The sequence below is a fragment of the Sminthopsis crassicaudata genome, chromosome 1 (genome assembly GCF_048593235.1).
Source record: "Sminthopsis crassicaudata isolate SCR6 chromosome 1, ASM4859323v1, whole genome shotgun sequence".
Taxonomy (NCBI): Eukaryota; Metazoa; Chordata; class Mammalia; order Dasyuromorphia; family Dasyuridae; genus Sminthopsis; species Sminthopsis crassicaudata.
The window spans coordinates 67,725,874-67,740,052 of NC_133617.1; the positions used below are offsets into that span (position 1 = coordinate 67,725,874).

Genomic DNA, 14,179 nt, shown 5'->3' on the forward strand with positions numbered 1-14,179 from the left:
CTTCCATCAGAAAACATCCATACAGTATCATTGCTGAAGTGCATAATGATCTCCTGGTCCTGCTCATTTCACTCAGCATCAGTTGATGTAAGTCTCTCCAAGACTCTCTGTATTCCTCCTGCTGGTCATTTCTTACAGAGCAATAATATTCCATAACATTCATATACCATAATTTACCCAAACATTCTCCAGTTGATGGGCATCCATTCATTTTCCAGTTTCTAGTCACTACAAAAAAGAGCTGCCACAAACATTTTGGCACATACAGGTCCCTTTCCCTTCTTTAGTATTTCCAGTAGTAGCACTGCTGGGTCAAAGGGTATGCACAGTTTGTTAACTTTTTGGGCATAATTCCAGATTGCTCTCCAGAATGGCTGGATTTTTTCACAACTCCACCAACAATGCATCAGTGTCCCAGTTTTCCCACAGCTCCTCCCACATTCATCATTATTTTTTCCTGTCATCTTAGCCAATCTGACAGGTGTGTAGTGGTATCTCAGAATTGTCTTGATTTGCATTTCTCTGATCAGTAGTGATTTGGAACACTCATATGAGTAGAAATAGTTTCAATTTCATCATCTGAAAATTGTCTGTTCATATCCTTTGACCATTTATCAATTGGAGAATGGTTTGATTTCTTAATAGTTCTCTATATATTTTGGAAATGAGGCCTTTATCTGAACCTTTAACTGTAAAAATATTTTCCCAGTTACTTCCCTTCTAATCTTGTTTGCAGTAGTATTATTTGTACAAAAGCTTTTTAATTTGATGTAATCAAAATTTTCTATTTTGTGATCAATAATGATCTCTAGTTCTCCTTGGTCACAAATTCCTTCCTCCTCCACAAGTCTGAGAGGTAAACTGTCCTATGTTCCTCTAATCTATTTATGATCTCCTTCTTTATGCCTAAATCATGGATCTATTTTGATCTTGGTATATGATGTTAAGTGTGGGTCCATGCCTAATTTCTGCCATGCTAATTTCCAGTTTTCCCAGAAGTTTTTGTCAAATAATGAATTATCCCAAAAGTTGGGATCTTTGGGTTTGTCAAACACTAGATTGCTATAGTTATTCACAATTTTGTCCTGTGAACCTAACCTATTGCTGACCTTTTTGAGCAGGGAACTGATAAGTCCCAGTTCTTTAGGAATATTAATTTGGGAGATATGTAGAGCATGGTTTGGAGAGGGAGAGTCTGGAATCTCTTAAGAGACTGTGGCAAATAGCTGGGGGAAGAACTCGGCCATGTGAGCAAGGGCAGATATGAGATGTGAGTGGGAGGACCACGTACTGATCAAAAAGTGTCATGGATGACTTTGAAATTCAAACCTGGGCTCCTAAAAAGATGGTGGCACTTTGAACAGAAAGAGAGAAGTTTGGATCAGGTGCAAGTTTGAGGGGAAGCTGAATCTAGTTTGGCTGAGTTTGAAAACATGTTAAAGGAGATCCAGATGAAAGTAGTGATAGGAAAAACATCAGGAAATGATAACTGAAAACAGAGACTTGGGAGATGGTTTTCATAGAAAAGACAATTGAATTCATAGGAGCTCAGCCCCTCTCTGGTCACCAGAGAGAAAAAGAGAGCCCAGGATGGAGCAGGGACAAGTGAGGTGATATCCCTTGAAACAAAAGCCCTTATCCCCTGCTGTATACACGATGCTGATATTTGCCATTTCTTGGATACGATATGTTCTTCATACTCCATGTCTTTGCACTGCTGTTGCCCACATCTGAAGTGCTCTTCCTCTTCACCTCTGCCTTTTAGCTTCCTTCAAGATTCCAATTTCCCCTTTTTTGCAGGAGGTTTGTACTGGGCCTCTAAGATTGCTTGTAATTTACAGTCTGCATCTTATGAGGACGTGTTTCAAGTTGCCTCCTATGTTATACTGTAAGCTCCTTGAGGGAAAGGACCATGGTTTTTACTCTGTAGCCCCAGCACAAAGACAAGCACACAGTCAAGGCTGTAGAAATTGTCTTTAATAGTGTTTGGATGACAGAGCAGCAAATAAAACTGAGGGAGCAGTCCAGTAAGGAAGAATAGATTTAAAGTTGCAGAGTACCCAACAAAGCATTTAGTCTAACCTCTCATTTTACACTTGAGTGCCATCAGATGCTTCCTGCGCCCCTGGCAGTGTCTACACCCTAGAGACTTTGGGCAGGGTCTGATCAGCAGCCTCTCCACTTTACTATGCTGCCTTTCAAGTGAATGTCATGGGGGAGAGAAGGGAAGAATGGCAGTTGACATGGGAAGGACGAGGTCTGAGAAAATGCCGTGGGATCTAGTGGCCAGGAGATCACTGGTAACCTTGGAGAGAACTTTCCAGCCAAGTGGTAGTTTGAGGAGGCAGGTTGAGAATTGAGATGGAGAAGCCAGTCGAAGATAAAATGGCTATGAGAGTGTGGACAGTTTTTCTAGGAGTGAACAAAGGGAATAGAGAGATAGCGGATAACACCGATATAATAACTTAAAGTGAAGCCATTTCAGTGCTGGTGGAAGTAAGTACAAAATGCAGACCACAGAGAAAATTAACGTGGATAATCAGAGCCTGCTCCCCAGAAGATGGGAGGGGAGAGAATCCAGGTGACAAGTAGAGGCAAAGAGACTAGAACAAAGGCCTTAGGGAGGAGGGCGTCTTTGGGGGGTGGAGCATGGGAGGAGAGGGCATGAGATTTGGAGTCTAGTATAATGATTGCTGCATTACAGTCAGGGCTAACTTGAGTTTGGGTAACATTTGTGTGATTTCTCACTGGCATTCAACAGAATGTGATTTGTTTTGGTAAAAGGTTTCTTAAGGTGGGGTTTCAGACCGTGTAAGCAGTGTTAGGACATTCTGGGGTAGAGGTCAACAGGTAACTTGAAACTTAAATGGTTAATAGAGGGTTCAAGACTATGAAGGAAGAAAAATTTGGCCACATCCCAGATGGTGGTCTGGCTTAATCAAGAGGAATTAAAGAACTGAGAAAATAGCAGCAAATGATCAGAAAGAGGAACAGAGTTTATGATGATGAAGGTAGAAGAATCATGGATTATGGAGTGATCAAAAATGTACAGGTCTGGGCAGTTAGGTGGTGCAGTGGATAGAACACCTGCCGTGAAGTCAGGAGGATATGAGTTCAAAATCTGTCCTCAGACACTTAACACTTCCTAGCTGTGTGACTCTGGGCAAGTCACTTAACTCCAAATTGCCTCAGCCAAAAAAAAAGTGTGGTCTTAGAAATTTAGGAGGTTAATGAAATGCAAGACCAATTGAATAGTAGGGCAAAGGGAAAGTGGTAATTTTTTACAAGGGAAAGTGGTTTTGTTTTAGGAAAGAAGAAATCTGAGTGCAACTTAGAAGGAAAAGTCAGCAGAAGAGGAACTGTTATAGCATGAAAGGAGATTAATAAAGTCAGTATGCTCATCTATCTTGAGAGGTATTGGGTTCCTCCCACAGCTTCAGAGGAACCTTCAAGGTGCAGCTGATTGGGTACTAGAAAGTTTCAAAATGAGTTAAATGGCCTCAAATTCTTTGTAGCTCTAGGTGAAAAGGTGTGAAAAGACTAAGATGTGCCAGGAGTGGAAATACAACCCTCTCTTTTTTGACCCTTGATCTGGGGAATCACCATCTAAATCTTTTTTTCCCCCTTGTCCCATTCCTTGCCGGAAGTGCATGTGTACACGTCTGTCTGGGTCTATGTGTTTATAATAGGGAGAAGAGGGAACGGTAGGAGAGAGGAATAAAAATCTGTTAAGAGTCTTAACCCGTGCCAGGCATTGGGCATTGAGACTCCGAATTTCAAGACGACTTCTCTCTGCTCCACAGCTCAAAACATTGAAGACATAACAATCTAATGGAGACTATATGGAAGGGTGTTGGAAGCATGGCAAGTCCTGGCTATCAGTGTGATGAAGCCGATTTGGGGAGGCTTGTCAGCTTTTCTCAACAAGTAGCATACCTTTCCAAGGTGAAAACAAACTGAGTCTAGCTTCTACACTTGGTGTTCTCCTTCACTATGACCTCTGATAGGCAGTTCACTAAAAAAGACACTCATGCTCAGAAAAAAAAAAAAAATGTACCTTCCTAGAGTATTTTCAGAGAGAAGCCTTTGAAGACCCAGAAATGGAAGGCAGCTATGTTAGGCAGTGGCCACTGGAGGACAGCAGATCATCAGGAAGACAACATTTTTGGAAATCCTAAGGTTTGGAGAGTCGTTATGGGAACACCCTTTGTCCAGCACTTTGATTTTTATAGGAAGACCTAAGCCCATTGGGAAGCATGGCCAAGATTACAAAGATTTCAACACAACCTTGGAGGGTTTGGGAAGCTAGTGGTCATTTCTTGGGGGGAGCTGAATGAGGGTCCAACTACTTGGTATTTGTGTCATGTTTCTTTAATTCTGTGTGGAACTTCCCCTTGTTCTACACTGACTGTCATACAGGCAGAGAGACAGTTAACCCAGAAGAGTGCCTATTGCACCCAAAGCACAGCATTAAACACAGGGGAGAGGAAATGAAATGGAAAGAGTAGGTATTAGAGGCACTTATAGTATGAAAAGGGAAAAAATGAAAAACACAAGGAGAACTTGAGGCTGAGCTGAATATAATAGGAGTGATCGTGGAAATATTTCTGGAGATGAATTTTTTTTTTCCCCCTGAGGCTGGGGTTAAGTGACTTGCCCAGGGTCACACAGCTAGGAAGTGTTTAGTGTCTGAGACCAGATTTGAACTCAGGTCCTCCTGAATTCCAGGCTGGTGCTCTATCCACTGTGCCACCTAGCTGCCCCCATCTGGAGATGAATTTTGAGCTAGTTTGGAGAATTATCAAGAAATGGGACAAGCTTTCTTCTCTGCACAGGATGGTTCCTGACACAGCTCTCGCTTTCCACTTTGTCCTCCCTCTAACTTTTACAGTGCCAAATGAATCTGCATTATACATATATCTAGCCATGTTACTCCTCTGGTCAAAATTCTTGAGTGGCTCCCTATCAATCATAAAGTTGAACCTCCCTTGCCTGGTATTAAGAGACTCCCAATCTGGGGCCACTTTGCTTTTCTACACTTCCACATTTATGTTCTAAGTAATATGAACCATTCGTTGGCCCTTATGCTTTCTGACCTGTTTTTGCTCTGTTCACAGAAACATCCTTTGTTTTCCATCCCTGTGAGTTACTAACAATCTTTAAAGTCCAGATAAAGTAGTTTCTCCTCCCTGAAGCCTTGTTGATTTTCCCAATCACATTGACCTTCCCTTTAAACAGTGTTGTGTATCTCTGATACATTCATTGTGTATTTTATATTATAGTTATCTATGTCCTATTCCGTTACTAAATACGCTCCATAAGAACAAGAATGTCTTGCTCAATTTTTACATCTTATTTAACTTTTTTACATTCTCTGTATACAGGTACTTAGTGATTTTCTAATTAAAACTTGGCAGTTGAAATTCAGGGTTGCCACCTTAGTCTGAAAAGCTCCTATTTCTTCAAGCTTTCTAAACTACCACACGACACACATTGGTTCCTTTGCTTGGAAACCTTCAGCAGTTTGAACTTACCTTTAGAAATGAAGTTCAGTTATGCCCAAAGAGCTGTTAAACTGTGAAAATCATCTTTGATACCATCTCTGATCCAGCAATGTCTGTACTGGTCTGTATTCCAGAGAGATTACAAAAGAGGGAAAAGGACCCACATGTGCAAAAATGTTTGTAGCAGCTCTTTTAATAGTGGTGAGGAACTGGAAACTAAATCAATGTTCATTAATTGGGGAATGGCTGAATAAATTATGATATATGAATGTTATGGAATATTATTATTCTATAAGAAACAATCAGGAGGATGATTTCAAAGAAACCTGGAGAGGCTTACATGAACTGATGCTAAGTAAAATGAGTAGAAACAGAAGATCACTGTACACAGCAACAAAAAAATTATGCAATCAATTCTGATGGCTCTCTTCAACAATGAGATGATTCAGGCCAACTCCCAATAGACAGATGGAGAGTCATCTGCATCTAGAGAGAGGACTGTTGGGACTGAATGTGGATCACAACATAGTATTTTCACCTTTTTTGTTCTTTTTTTTAATTTGATTTTTCTTGTGTAGCATAAGTGTGGAAATTTATTTAGAAAAATTGCACATATTTAACCTCTATTGGATTACTTGCTGTCTAGGGGAGGGAGTAGAAAAAAATAAAAATGTGTAACACAAGATTTTGAGAGGGTTTATGTTGAAAACTATCTTAGCATGTATTTTGAAAAATAAAAAGCTATTATTTTTAAAAAAAGAAATGAAATTCAGATGTATTACCTATCAATTAATAAACATTAAGCACCCCCTATGTGCCAGGAAGTATGCTAAGCATTAAGGATACACTAGAAGTATTCTCAAGGAAATAAAAAGCTATTATTTTTTTTAAAAAAGAAATGAAATTCAGATGTATTACCTATCAATTAATAAACATTAAGCACCCCCTATGTGCCAGGAAGTATGCTAAGCATTAAGGATACACTAGAGGTAGTCTCAAGGAATTTACAATCTAATGGGGAAATAGGATGCAAACAAATATATACAAAGCAAGCTGCCCACAGGATAAGTAGGGAATTGACAGAGGGAAGATACCAGAATTAAGAGAGCATACATAGGGAAGGGCTTGTGGTAAAAGTAGGGATTTTAAAGTTGGGATTTAAGCCAGAGAAAATTCCTGGAGCTAAAAGATGAAATGTCTTGTTCCTAGAATAGCAAGAAAGCCCAGTATCTTTGGATTAAAGAGTATGTAAATTGTAAGAAGACTGGAAAGATAGAAAGATCCACAAGATTAATGCTTGAGGAAAATCACTCTGGAGCTACTGCCTACGGGTATAAGTGAGGAGGGGCCACACCAGAATGATAGTGATATCAGAGGAAAGAAGAGGAACATATTTAAGAGAGTTGCAAAGGTGAAAAAAAGCCTAAAATTCAACACTTCATACATCTTATCTTCCACAAAATTCAACATAAACCTAAGACTCAAAAGACTGATTAATAATGCAAGTGTACAAGATTAGAGTTTTGTAGGTACAAGGAAAACTCATCAAATTGAACCCCTACATCTTGCAGATGAGGCAACTGAGACCAGAAAATTTAAGCTCAAATTCAAGCTCAAGAGCCTGAATATCTTTGAAGTACAGATTTTTTTTTCACCATGACAATTGATGACCATTTCTGGATCATGGTTTAAAATATAAAAGTGTGGCCCCTTGTAACTAGCCAGACTTGTATGTAGGGCATTGCTTTGAGTTATACAACTAAGTCTTAAGCTAAAAAAAAATTGAGGGTGGGGAACCATCTGCATCTAACCACCAAATTAAATACCTTACAGAGTAGCAGGAGAGTAAGAAGAATAGCAATAGACACACAGAAATTCACGGGAGACAAAAATCTAAGAAAGGAGCCAGCTACAAAATCCATGGCCTTAGATGTCTGTATGTAAAATATGGGCAACACATGAGGCAAATCAGAAATCTTTGAGGATGCAGCTCACAGACATCCCTGAGGCAAATTGGGATTGTTGAGGGATAAGGCACCCCCAACAACATTTGGGGGTCCCCAGATTGGTGTCACAAGTGTGGCAAAAGAATTCACAGACCCAGTCTCCAAGTTAAGTGAGTAAAGAGTTTATTACTCTGACAACAGTGGGCTAAGTTTCAGGAAGGAATTTTAGCAAGGAATCAAAGGGAGGGAGATAGATTTATATAAAGTTGGATCAGAGTTCATGTTACTTATATGCTAATTTTATGGTTTATGAGTAGGTTTGAGAAGTGGTCTATTCACTATTGTCTCAGGAACCTGAAAATTACCGACCAAGAAGGGACTTTAAAGTTGGGACTCTTGTTTTGCTTTAGGTTTCCTCTGTCTGAAGACTGCAAAAGGTGGGACAAAATGAATGGCTAACGTTCATATCCAAGATAAGTAGGAGAGCAGCAAACTGCTAAGGATGGGTTAAATCACCAGGCGCAGATGAACTTCTTTCCAAGTTAATGAAAAGGGAAAAAAGGCTGAGCCACTGTCTATTGGAGAACAGAAGAGGTGCCACAGGATTAGAGGAGAATAAATGGATTTTTTTTTTAATTTATTTTTAAAAGATAGGACTTCCCTATTTTGACCAGGCTGCTTTCTGGTTCTACTCTGATTGCCCTTATCATGGTTCTTTAGGGAACTTGGTGGTTTCCTGTTTCTGGGGACTCATCATGGGTAGACATTCAGATACCTAATAGTTTAGCATACTACAACTTAATCCACCTGAAGTTAGATTTGCCATTATTGGTATCCCTAGTAACCTTATTACAGGCATATGTACAAGTTATATATTTGGCAAGTTAGCAGACACTCAAACAAGCAAGAGGTTTCATCAGGAAAAATGACTAACATTGGGTTTTTACAAAACTGTCATTCTGTTGTTATGGAAAATAGATGATCTAGATGATAGTATAGTAAATTTTTATAATTCATTCAGAATTGATTGAAGCTAAAGAATATTCAATGATGCCAACTGGTTATGGGTTATCTGTTCCATTTAACATTTTTAGCAATTAAATAAAAACATTTGTGATAGGGAATGTTTTATGTTTTATCAAGTTTATGGATGATACAAAAATCTTGATAAGCTAGGATGGATTAAATCTAATAATTTTTTTTCAAATGAACTAATGACTAGCAATGTTTCCCCCAACTTTTTAAACTCATATTAAGACTTCATACTTATCCCTAATTAAATTCCATTTTATTAAATTTATGCGCTGAGCTCAGTTAAGTGGGCCACATGTCAGGAAAGGCATTGGTTAGTTGGAATGTGTTCACAGAAGAATAAACTGGACAGAGAAAGGAGTTATATGAAATTGGGTGAAGGCACTTAGGCTGTCAGTCACCTAGAAGAACTTACTTCTAAATACTTGAGAAGCTGTCACATTGAAGACACTTTGAGATTTGTTCTCCTTGTCCCATCTAAAAGGCTTAACTGGAAGACTTTTTGTAACAAGGAAGCTATGGGGAATGACAGAAAAAACCTCCAGGAGGCCCATCTACTTTGGGAATACTCTGTATTCTAAAATACTCTTATCTAAAAATAAACTGGGCTGCCTTTAAAGGTAGATTTTCCCCCTCCATATGGAAGTTCAAGAAAAGTCTAGATATTCTATGGTAGAAGGGCTTCTTAAATGAGGGGGATGGATTGTACTAAATGGCCACTCTTGTTGTGAGGTTCTGGGTTCACACTTAAGAAAGGTTTCTTTTCTTTTCTTTTTTTTGCCAAGGAAATTTGGGGTCACATAGCCAAGAAGTGTTAAGTGTCTGAAGCCAGATTTGAACTTGAGTCCTCCTCACTTCAGGATTGGTACTCTATCCACTGCGTTAGAATAATTTTTTTATAGGCTTTTCTCCCAGAGTTATGAGCAAAGTCCTTTGTTAAACTTTAAAAAACAAAGTATATGGAATGTTTATTTGCTGGGAGGTGGAGATAATACATAACTGAATTCATGTCTTAAATGGTGGTCTGTGATCTATATATGCTGAAGGGTAGATCACATCATCAAGAATTGATGTCCTCTTGTTTCTACCTTTCTAACATCTCTTTTGCAAAGCCCCTTCTGCCCCAACATCCTATCCCTTCTGAGCTAGCCTGCTAATTGGTTTTCTTGTCTTAAGACTCCATCCTCTACTGCCAAACTGATCTTCCTATAAAGCAAAGGTCTGACCACCTCACCTACTTTCTAGCTAACAAACACTAGTCATTCTCTACTACCTCCAGAAATACAAAATCCTCTTGTTTGGCTTGGAGGGTCTAAAGAATGTAGGTCTGGCAATCTTCTGGCAACACTGAATAAACTCTGAAATTCACTTCTCCATTCCTCCAGGCTCTGAGACCCCCTCAATCCCTGTGCTTGGAGAAGTTGGGGGCTCTCCATGTGAGAAGTAGGTCCAGTGCAGCTAACTCATCATGTGCTTTCTGGTTCCAGATCATCATAGTTTGTTTCCCTGCCCTTGCCACCCACCATCTCCTCTCTCCCTTTGAGGGCAGGGATTGTCTTTTGCCTTTTTTTTTTTTTCCATAATAGTTTTATTTTCAGAATATATGCAAAGTTTTCCACATTCACCTTGCAAATTTTTAAAATGTATTTTAATGTATTCCCAGCACACTGTCCAGCATCTAATAGGTACTTTTTTACAATTTGAACTGTGTATTATTTTAAACTGGACTCAAACTCCATAATAAGACTTTTAATCCAGTTTTTAATCCAATCTGCCTGGATGGATAATTTCAGCACTAGTTTCTAGGAGATAACTGCTCTCAATGTCCTCTTTATCAAAATGATGCTTTTCGATTTAGTACATGAACATCTCTGTGAACTAGAAACTCTGGGCTTCTGGTTACCTGAAGTAGTGGTCTCTGGATTCCTCAACTTGTAAACAAAATAATAGATAAACAGAACCAGCCTGAGCAGCCACCGAATGAACAAGGGCCCATGGGTAATCAAAACCATGTGTTGGCAATCAAAAAGTCGGAATTCCGAATCTGACATTTCCTACTTGTGAGGTGCTGAGCATATCACTTAGTCTCTTCAGGCCCCAGTTTTCTTACTGATGAGAGAATATTAAAATTCAGCCTCACAGGGTTGCATTGTAAATGCTTTTTAAACCTTAAAGTGCTACAAAAACATCAATTGTCTCTGCCTTTTTTTGTTCTTTCTAAATTGTTTTCTTCCCAAAACAATCCTTTCATTGCTCCTCTTGAGTCCAAGGAACAGTTTTTCCTGATGTGGTTTTTATTATCTCAGAAGTCAAATTTCTAGAGCCATATTTGAGGACTTTTCAAAAGTGTTAAAGCAAACAGTCCTAGATGAGTGTGATGGGTGTGTGAACACTGGTGTAAACTGATTAATTTTCATAGTGGGTGGATATGACAAAGATGAAAAGAAGCTGGAATAAGGATCGGATGTTTGAAATGAGCAAAAAATCCTTTTGACGCAGCAGTAGAGCCAAGGACAAAAGTTCAGGAGATTGTGCTTCCTGTATCTTGCCACGGCAAAGATTCAGTCCCTGGGCACCATGAGGGTAGCACACTAGCCATAAAACCACACTGGGCTCTTATTTCCATTCACTTCCTACTTCAATTCTAATCCCCTTTTAGCTTTATCATGAGAACCACCAGGAGTGAGAGGTCTGCCCATGAGCACCAGGGAGCCAAATGGGCCAGCTGGGAGAACAACAACAACAAAAAAAAAATAATGAAAGAAAAAGTCACAGTCCAAAGCATGGAAGATTATTTCCAAGATGGGCACATTCAATGTTTATTGCTATTAAAAATGAAAGTGTCAATGAGATTTTTGTGCACATCAGTTTTGGCATTTATCAAAAGGGCTAATTCAAAAGGGCTAATCAAATATAGTCACTGTGGTATACACCTACACTTGACTTTTAACTTTGCTTGTTGGAATTCTTGCAAAGGAATAGATTGTATCATGAGGCAGAAGTTCATTTTTGTTGGGTTACCACACGTGAAAGAAAAACCAATTCATCACATTCCATAAAAAAATTAGCATAAATTTCTTCTAGGAAAAGGGATTTCTAAAAAAAAAAAAAAAAACCCAACAAAAAAAAACATTCTTTTGGCCTTGCTTCATTATAGATCCTGAAGCATTCAACCAGACAAATCCTGTAACTAGTACAGATTTTCTGAAATAAAAATGTGTTTTATTTACTCCCTACTCTTCCTGTATAAGCCCACATAGACTTAGGAATGTAAAGAGCCCTGTCAATATACACATCTTTCACTTCTCATGAAGTCATTTTTAAAAGGCCATCTGAGTTTCGTTAGTACCTTCTGCATTAATAGAATATTTGGGACAGAATATATTCAAATATACACATTTATAAGAAAATCCTGAAAATCATCAGAGCACAAAACTATCAGTATAAACATTTCCAGAAGGAAAAAAAAAAAACTATTACCTTTCATAATGTAATGCTAAACCAGATTTGACCTTTTTTTCTTTCTTTCTTTTTTTTTGTTTTTTTTTTTTTTGTTTTTTTTGTTTGCAATTTGGTTTTTGGCACAAAATTGTTACCTTGGAGCTAACCAATAATGCAAATGTTAATGTTTTACAAATATCTGACGTTCAAGACCACAAAGGCATTTGTGTTCTTCTTCCACAGAGGAGAACATTTATGTACTAAGACAATACAAGGATGGCTGTTCCCCCACATCAGATTGCTACAGACAGTGCCATTAGCTCAAAGCAGTCCTTGGCAATTAATGAGGGAAAAGGAGATAGATTCAGATTTTGTATTATGAGTAACAGGCACATCTGTTTGAATATCAACTAGAAACGGAAAATAAAATAGGCTAGTTGGTCCTCACTAAGGCACTGCCCTGTAACACTGATAATCCTCCCCCACCCACTACCCCTCAACTCATAGATTTGGTAAAAATTTCATTGCAGACACGCAATTTGGCGTGAAAGTAAATATGACCTTTAACAAATTTCAGAGGGGAAAAAAAAATCATTCTTTCCAATAAAATAAAACCAACATTTGAAGCTTGGGGACTGTTTTTTTTCTCTATACCAGAAAAATCTATGTGCTCTAATTCTTTAATTTTCTCTTTGTGCCATCTGGCTTGAGAACTGCTGAAGCTGAAGTACAGGGACTTGAGGGGTTAGCTGCTACTTCTAGAAAATCCTTTGATATCTAGAGTCAAACAGAAACCCCTGTACATATTTTGAGGCTATCTGAATTCTAAAAAATTTGTCTGCCCCTTGTACAGCAAAATAACTGCCCAGTATTGAAAAAAAAAAAAAAAAAAAAAGAAAAAAGAAAAAAAAAAACGGCTGCCAGATAGGCAGATTAATTCTTCCCATAAAACACCACTCAATGAGGAAGCAGATAGGCCAGGACCCACTTTTAGCCCATAATAAAATGTATGCTTCTGCTCCCCAAATGTGGGCCAGAGAACCTCTCCTTACACTTGTAGGGAAACCAGAAAATCTGTCACTTCTCACACTATGCCTGAGTTGCTTCTACCACAGTGAAAATTAATCAAGGCTGCAGCCGAAATGTGTGCACAGAGGAATAAAAACTGCTAGAAGGCGCTAACCAACTCACCGTGCCCCAGGCTTCAAAGAATCAGCCTAAAGTAACTGTCACTCTAGCTGGGACTGGCCACCGACATTTCAGAATGCCAACAGAGGAAGCAATTTATTCACAGTGATGGAAACATTACCTGAAGTAACAGAAGTATGAACTACTTAACTTAGAATCCATTCTCTCTCTCTCTTTCTCTCTCTTTTTCTCCAATGTACTACATGTACATTTTTACCCAATGGGAAGGAAGCACCATCCCAAATCTGAATTTCTAAAATATTTAAAAACTGCTTTCCCTCTTAAAAAATACTGCATCCTTTATACACAGACCCCTTTTCAGAAGCCCTTCCTTGAGTAGAAGTAAACATTTACATAATCTAAGAGGCACTAATAGAGTGGAGTCCTATAAAATCCAGGTTTCAGGAATTCCAGACCCAGATCCTTTGAAATCCTGTGAAATTTCTTCTGCTCAAAAAACAAGTCAAAGTGCTAGATGTCCTGTAAGGAGTGATTGGGATCACCACGTTCTCGCTTCACCAGAGGCTCACCCAGACCACGGGCATCTGTGTCTGTTTCACTGCTGAGATCACTGATGTCATCTGCAGACAACAATTGATACAGTAGGTTGGCATAAGGGAAGAAAGAAAAAAGGACAATTTTTATTGAGGGATTCTGCTAAAAAATACTAGGAAGGCACTTTAGAGGCCATCTAGTCCAATCCATACCTGAACAAGGATCCCTTCTAACATAGGCCACAAGAAATCATCAGTGCCTAACTGATGCCCAATAAGTAAATACTTGTTGACTTGACTAGCCTTTATCTTCCAAATTAACATCATCTATTGACAGTTTGAGGTAGCCAATTATTAGGAACATTCTCCTTCCATTACTTTAGATTTGTCTTTTGGCAATTTCCACCCCCTGTTATTAAGCTGAACAAATCTAGTGCCTCTTCTACAAGACAATCCTTCAAATACTTGAAAATAATTATCATGCCTCCAATCCTAACTACCCCAGCCCCGCCCTCCAAGTCTTCTCTCCAGGCTTAGTTCTCATAGAGTACAGTTTAAAGACCTAACTTCATGA

General features: G+C 38.8%; 1 protein-coding gene across 4 annotated transcripts in view; it reads right to left on the reverse strand.

Annotated features, from left to right (window-relative positions):
* Positions 1-13,295: 13,295 nt before the first annotated feature.
* The window catches only part of RFX2 (regulatory factor X2), a 139,071-nt gene continuing 138,187 nt past the window's right edge, over positions 13,296-14,179 (reverse strand). For all 4 annotated transcript variants that reach the window (XM_074309160.1, XM_074309189.1, XM_074309181.1 and 1 more), the window contains one exon: positions 13,296-13,692. In XM_074309160.1, the coding sequence (XP_074165261.1) occupies positions 13,583-13,692 (110 nt within the window). In that variant the 3' untranslated portion in view covers positions 13,296-13,582. The remainder of the gene's footprint in view (positions 13,693-14,179) is intronic.